We start from the raw sequence: 7632 nt of genomic DNA on the forward strand, positions 1-7632 counted from the left end.
TCTGTCTAGTTCTGTTCTAGTTCTGTTCTAGTTCTGTTCTAGTTCTGTTCTAGTTCTGTTCTAGTTCTGTTCTAGTTCTGTTCTAGTTCTGTTCTAGTTCTGTTCTAGTTTTGTTCTAGTTCTGTTCTAGTTCTGTTCTAGTTCTGTTCTAGTTCTGTTCTAGTTCTGTTTTAGTTCTAGTTCTGTTCTAGTTCTAGTTCTGTTCTAGTTCTAGTTCTGTTCTAGATCTGTTCTAGTTCTGTTCTAGTTCTGTTCTAGTTCTGTTCTAGTTCTGTTCTAGTTCTGTTCTAGTTCTGTTCTAGTTCTGTTCTAGTTCTGTTCTAGTTCTGTTCTAGTTCTGTTCTAGTTCTGTTCTAGTTCTGTTCTAATTCTGTTCTAAGTCTGTTCTAGTTCTGTTCTTGTTCTGTTCTAGGTCTGTTCTAGTTCTGTTCTAGTTCTGTTCTAGTTCTGTTCTAGTTCTGTTCTAGTTCTGTTCTAGTTCTGTTCTAGTTCTGTTCTAGTTCTGTTCTAGTTCTGTTCTAGTTCTGTTCTAGTTCTGTTCTAGTTCTGTTCTAGTTCTGTTCTAGTTCTGTTCTAGTTCTGTTCTAGTTCTGTTCTAGTTCTGTTCTAGTTCTGTTCTAGTTCTGTTCTAGTTCTGTTCTAGTTCTGTTCTAGTTCTGTTCTAGTTCTGTTCTAGTTCTGTTCTAGTTCTGTTCTAGTTCTGTTCTAGTTCTGTTCTAGTTCTGTTCTAGTTCTGTTCTAGTTCTGTTCTAGTTCTGTTCTAGTTCTGTTCTAGTTCTGTTCTAGTTCTGTTCTAGTTCTGTTCTAGTTCTGTTCTAGTTCTGTTCTAGTTCTGTTCTAGTTCTGTTCTAGTTTGTTCTAGTTCTGTTCTAGTTTAGTTCTGTTTTAGTTCTGTTCTAGTTCTGTTCTAGTTCTGTTCTAGTTCTGTTTTAGTTCTGTTCTAGTTCTGTTCTAGTTCTGTTCTAGTTCTGTTCTAGTTCTGTTCTAGTTCTGTTCTAGTTCTGTTCTAGTTCTGTTCTAGTTCTGTTCTAGTAGTTCTGTTCTAGTTTCTAGTTCTAGTTCAGTTCTAGTTCTGTTCTAGTTCTGTTCTAGTTCTGTTCTAGTTCTGTTCTAGTTCTGTTCTAGTTCTGTTCTAGTTCTGTTCTAGTTCTGTTCTAGTTCTGTTCTAGTTATGTTCTAGTTCTGTTCTAGTTCTGTTCTAGTTCTGTTCTAGTTCTAGTTCTGTTCTAGTTCTGTTCTAGTTCTGTTCTAGTTCTGTTCTAGTTCTAGTTCTGTTCTAGTTCTGTTCTAGTTCTGTTCTAGTTCTGTTCTAGTTCTGTTCTAGTTCTGTTCTAGTTCTGTTCTAGTTCTGTTCTAGTTCTGTTCTAGTTCTGTTCTAGTCTGTTCTAGTTCTGTTCTAGTGCTTTTCTAGTTCTTTTCTAGTTCTGTTCTAGTTCTTTTCTGGTTCTGTTCTAGTTCTTTTCTAGTTCTTTTCTAGTTCTGTTCTAGTTCTGTTCTAGTTTTGTTCCAGTTCTGTTCTAGTTCTGTTCTAGTTCTGTACTAGTTCGGTTCTAGTTCGGTTCTAGTTCTGTTTTAGTTCTGTTCTTGTTCTGTTCTAGTTCTGTTCTAGTTCTGTTCTAGTTCTGTTCTAGTTCTGTTCTAGTTCTGTTCTAGTTCTGTTCTAGTTCTGTTCTAGTTCTGTTCTAGTTCTGTTCTAGTTCTGTTCTAGTTCTGTTCTAGTTCTGTTCTAGTTCTGTTCTAGTTCTGTTCTAGTTCTGTTCTAGTTCTGTTCTAGTTCTGTTCTAGTTCTGTTCTAGTTCTGTTCTAGTTCTGTTCTAGTTCTGTTCTAGTTCTGTTCTAGTTCTGTTCTAGTTTTAGTTCTGTTCTAGTTTTTGTTCTGTTCTAGTTCTGTTTTAGTTCTGTTTTAGTTCTGTTCTAGTTCTGTTCTAGTTCTGTTCTAGTTCTGTTCTAGTTCTGTTCTAGTTCTGTTCTAGTTCTGTTCTAGTTCTGTTCTAGTTCTGTTCTAGTTCAGTTCTAGTTCTGTGTTCTAGTTCTGTTCTAGTTCTGTTCTAGTTCTGTTCTAGTTCTGTTCTAATTCGGTTCTAGTTCTCTTTGCTGGACATCATTATTTTCTTCAAAAATATCTTCATAATTGTCTTGTATTTTCCTCATTTTTTGCGCAAATTAGTTTATTTCATAGACATTTTGACCCATTTCATTTGTAGTGGCCAAACAACCATATAAAAATTAGCCCATGTCAAGAGTTATGCTAGACAATTATAACTGTTTTTCGCAACCCTCTTTATATTACTTTTTCGTGTAGCACTATTTGAGCGTAACAAATTTGTGTTTTGAAAAGGGATTCTTCAAACAGTAAAGCCGCTATCATAATTTGTGGGTTAAAATGAAATGTCTAAGAACAGGTTTGAAGTTGATTTATATTGCTCTATAAAGGAAATGTTGCTAGGAATTGGAGAAAAGGGATGTTAGAAGAAATAATTGGCCTCCTTCTGATTAAGCTAATGTCTCTCTTTAAATAATCTTAAATTAAATTTTTAGTAACTTTAATTTCTTATTTGTTTTTTTTTGTCCATTAGTTTGTATCTTTATACTCAGTTGGAAACTTGTTGCTTGTTTCCAGCTGCATAATTATTCATTAACATCTTAATTACTTAATTAAATTGCCTAAAAAAACAAACCAAGAGCAAATAAACATGATGTTTTCTTGTGTTTTTTTATCCTGTAAATCTATTACATTTTATTTCCATTCAAATGACACCGAAACTATGTCATCATGACATGGTTTTCCATTTTTCATATAATACACACAAACTTTCATTAGTCAGTCTTTTGGTTTTTATTTTTTGTTGTTGTTATTAAGATCTCTGGGGAGTCCATTATTAAAACAACGCAGAAATGTAATGAATGAAATGAGTTAATAACTATAGCAGTGGCAGCAGTAGTAGTGATAGCACTAACACAACTACTGACTGTCAGTCATTTACAAACAAATGAATTCCCAGTCATTAACACCCCCACCACATCCCCAACAATAAAACAGCTAAAACTAACTACTACTGCTGGAAAACTTTCAAAATCATCATCATTATTACGCTCATTATAATAATGAACATCATTAAAGCCTTGTCATATTAACACTATTCCTAGTATATTTTTTTTCTTCCTTTTTCATAATTTTTTTCTATAACTGTCTGCCTATCAGTTTATATTTTTTCTATTTAAACATTCATAATGCTACATAACTAATTAGACACTAATGTTAATCATATTATTTATGTTGGGCATAGAAATTGTATATAAAATGTTAGTGTATCAAATAAACCAATTTTTGCTACTCATTTTACTTTAAAGCTCTCCTTTCTTTAAATAAACAATAATTGTTTAAAAATCTTTATAAAATTCAAGTTAAGACTTTAAAATTCTCATATTTATTAAAGAAATATATAGACTAGACTATAGACTAGTCTATAGACTAGACTATAGATTAGACTATAGACTATAGACTAGACTATAGACTAAACTATAGACTAAACTATAGATTAGACTATATACTCGACTATAGACTATACTATGGACTAGACTATAGACTAGGCTGTAGACTAGACTATAGACTGGACCGAACTATAGACTTGACTATAGACTAGACTATAGACTAGACTATAGACTAGACTATAGACTAGACTATAGACTAGACTAGAGACTAGACTATAGACTAGACTATAGACTAAACTATAGACTAGACTATAGACTAGACTATAGACTAGACTATAGGCTAGACTATAGACTAGACTATAGACTAGACTATAGACTAGACTATAGACAAGACTATAGACTAGACTATAGACAAGACTATAGACTATAGACTAAACTATAAATTAGCACATATACTAGATTGTACACTATACTATAAACTATAGGCTACACTATAGACAAGACTGTAGACTAGACAATAGACTAGACTATAGATTAGACTATAGACTAGACTATAGACTTGAATATAGACTAGACTGTAGACTAGACTATAGACTAGACTATAGACTAGACTATAGACTAGACTATAGACTAGACTATAGACTAGACTATAGACTAGACTATAGACTAGACTATAGACTAGACTATAGACTAGACTATAGACTAGACTATAGACTAGACTATAGACTAGACTATAGGCTAGACTATGGACTAGACTATAGACTAGACTATAGACTAGACTATAGACTAGACTATGGACTAGACTATAGACTAGACTATAGACTAGACTATAGACTAGACTATAGACTAGACTATAGACTAGACTATAGACTAGACTATAGACTAGACTATAGACTAGACTATAGACTAGACTATAGACTAGACTATAGACTAGACTATAGACTAGACTATAGACTAGACTATAGACTAGACTATAGACTAGACTATAGACTAGACTATAGACTAGACTATAGACTAGACTATAGACTAGACTATAGACTAGACTATAGACTAGACTATAGACTAGACTATAGACTAGACTATAGACTAGACTTTAGACTAGACTATGGACTAGACTATAGACTGGACTATAGACTAGACTGTAGACTAGACTATAGACTAGACTATAGACTAGACTATAGACTAGACTATAGACTAGACTATAGACTAGACTATAGACTAGACTATAGACTAGACTATAGACTAGACTATAGACTAGACTATAGACTAGACTATAGACTAGACTATAGTCTAGACTATAGTCTAGATTATATACTCGACTATGGACTAGTCTGTAGACTACAGCATAAACTAGACTACAAACTATACAGTAAACAGGATAATAGTATGTTTAATTTCTGTTGTAGTTTAGTTCTAGTTCCGTTCTAGTTCTGTTCTAGTTCTGTTCTAGTTCTGTTCTAGTTCTGTTCTAGTTATTTTCTAGTTTTGTTCTAGTTCTGTTTTATTCCGTTCTACTTCTGTTCTAGTTCCGTTCTAGTTCTGTTCTAGTTCTGTTCTAGTTCTGCTCTAGTTCTGCTCTAGTTCTGCTCTAGTTCTGTTCAAGTTCTGTTCTAGTTCTATTTTAGTTCTGTTCTAGTACTGTTCTGTTCTAGTCCTGTTCTAGTTCTGTTCCAGTTCTGTTCTAGTTATTTTCTAGTTTTGTTCTAGTTCTGTTTTATTCCGTTCTACTTCTGTTCTAGTTCTGTTCTAGTTCCGTTCTTGTTCCGTTCTAGTTCTGTTTTAGTTCTGTTCTAGTTCTGTTCTAGTTCTGTTCTAGTTCTGTTCTAGTTCTGTTCTAGTTCTGTTCTAGTTCTGTTCTAGTTCTGTTCTAGTTCTGTTCTAGTTCTGTTCTAGTTCTGTTCTAGTTCTGTTCTAGTTCTGTTCTAATTCTGTTCTAGTTCTTTTCTAGTTCTGTTCTAGTTCTGTTCTAGTTCTGTTATAGGTCTGTCCTAGTTTTGTTCTAGTTTTGTTCTAGTTCTGTTCCAGTTATATTCTAGTTCTGTTTTAGTTCTGTTATAGTTCTGTTCTAGTTCTGTTCTAGATCTATTCTAGATCTATTCTAATTCTTTTCTAGTTCTGTTCTAGTTCTGTTCTGGTTCTGTTCTAGTTCTATTCTAGTTCTGTTCTAGTTCTGGTTCTGTTATAGTTCTCTTATACTTATTTCTGTTTTAGTTCTGTTCTAGTTCTGTTCTAGTTCTATTTTAGTTCTCTTCTAGTTCTGGTTCTGTTCTAGTTTTTTTCTAGTTCTGTTCTAGTTCCAGTACTGTTCTTGTTCTGTTTTAATTATGTTCTAGTTTTCTAGTTCTGTTCTACACTATAGACTAGACTACCGAGTAGACCATAATCCAGTCCATGGACTATACTATAGTCCAGACCGTATGCTAGTCTATAATCCAGACAACAGGTATTTGTGGTTTTTCACATGTTAATCCAAAATAACTTTAAAAATCTACAGTTCATGTCGTTTTGTTATATTTTATCACATTTTCTTTATTTAAATATTTTCTTAACTTTTTAGCTTTAAAAATCTTAATTTATTTTTTTAATTTTCTCAATTTTAATCAAAAATTTGCTTTAAATTTCCTTATTCAAACCAACTAATTTTTCACTTTCTTGCCACAACCATTCCGCCATTGCATCATCTTTGGCTTTAGGTGCTACTTCGGTCTTTTTCATTCTATCATAATAGTCACCACTTTTATCTTTTAGCTCCGGATCGATGGCTAAATATAAAGCTGTTTGGGCCCCACCTTTAGGCGAACGTAACAGTAACCAGCTAAATAGAACATTTAGTAAATCCAATATAGCATCATTACGCCATATTTCTGTTCTCACCACCCCGGGATGTAAACAATTAACCGTAACTCCAGATCCCTTGAGTAGTTGCGATAATTTGCGCGTAAATAATATATTGGCCAATTTACTTTGGGCATAGGCCAACATTTTATTGTAATGACGTTCACTATTTAAATCTTTCTTTTTAATAGAGGCCACATAGTGTATAATAGATGATACCACTATAATACGACTAGGGGCGGACTTTTTCAAAATATCCAATAATAAATTGGTTAACAGAAAGTGACCCAAATGATTAACACCCAAGTGCTGTTCAAAACCATCTACGGTTAGGCTGCGTTTTACACAACATATTCCAGCATTATTGATGAGTATATCCAAATGAGGTTCTTCCAATAAAAAATCTTTAACAAATTGTCTTATGGACTCCAAAGACGCTAAGTCCAAAGTGCGATTAAACACATTGAGATTTCCAGTTTCTGTGATTATTTCACTTCTGGCCTGTTCACATTTTTCATAGTTACGACAAGCCATATACACTTTTGCTCCTCTGCGCGCCAAGTCCAAAGCCATTTCTTTGCCAATGCCTGTATTGCAACCGGTTACTATAGCAACTTTGCCCTCTAGGTTATAGGGTTTGTTGTAATAGGGTCCCTCTCGCCATTTGTAAAAAACATATGCCGCCATTAGAGATGCCAAGCAAATGCCTCCAGTTTTAATCTTTTTGTGGTTTAGTAGATCCATAATATTCGTTGTCCCCTCTATTCCAAAAGTTTCCAATAATCTTGTTAAAGACATTTTTTAAATATATTTTAAGACTCAAATTAATTACACACTGGACCTGTTTACTGTTTTAAAGATAAACAACGACTAAATGCAACCATTACTAAAGATACTAGACTGAAGCTGTTTAATTATTTATGGAGGTATGTGTAAAAAACACGTCTAATCAGTAAATTAATTAATTACATTTCAATTAAAAAATTTGCATAAAATCTAATAGATATAAGTGCGTAATTATTTTGCAATAATCTTAAAGAACCGAAATGGAGCAGGACTAGAACAGAACTAGACCAGAACTAGAACAGAACTAGAACAGAACTAGAACAGAACTAAACAGAACTAGAACAGAACTAGAACAGAACTAAAACAGAACTAGAACAGAACTAGAACTAGAACAGAACTAGAACAGAACTAGAACAGAACTAGAGCAGAACTAGAACAGAACTGGAACAGAACTGAGAAACTAGAACAGAACTAGAACAGAACTAGAACAGAACTAGAACAGAACTAGAACAGAACTAGAACAGAACTAGAACAGAACTAGAACAGAACTAGAACAGAACTAGAACAGAACTAGAACAG

At 33.3% G+C, this 7632-nt stretch overlaps 1 protein-coding gene across 1 annotated transcript; it reads right to left on the minus strand.

The window, feature by feature from the left end:
* Positions 1 to 5940: 5940 nt before the first annotated feature.
* LOC119612611 (retinol dehydrogenase 13-like) lies at positions 5941 to 7121 on the minus strand. The gene has a single exon (XM_037968421.1). It carries the CDS (start codon positions 7063 to 7065, stop codon positions 6046 to 6048), a length of 1020 nt encoding a protein of 339 aa, XP_037824349.1. The 5' UTR covers positions 7066 to 7121; the 3' UTR covers positions 5941 to 6045.
* Positions 7122 to 7632: the final 511 nt, after the last annotated feature.

This window comes from Lucilia sericata, unplaced genomic scaffold (genome assembly GCF_015586225.1).
Source record: "Lucilia sericata isolate MDLA Ls3-8-SP2 unplaced genomic scaffold, ASM1558622v1 Contig001762F_arrow, whole genome shotgun sequence".
NCBI classification, from domain to species: Eukaryota; Metazoa; Arthropoda; class Insecta; order Diptera; family Calliphoridae; genus Lucilia; species Lucilia sericata.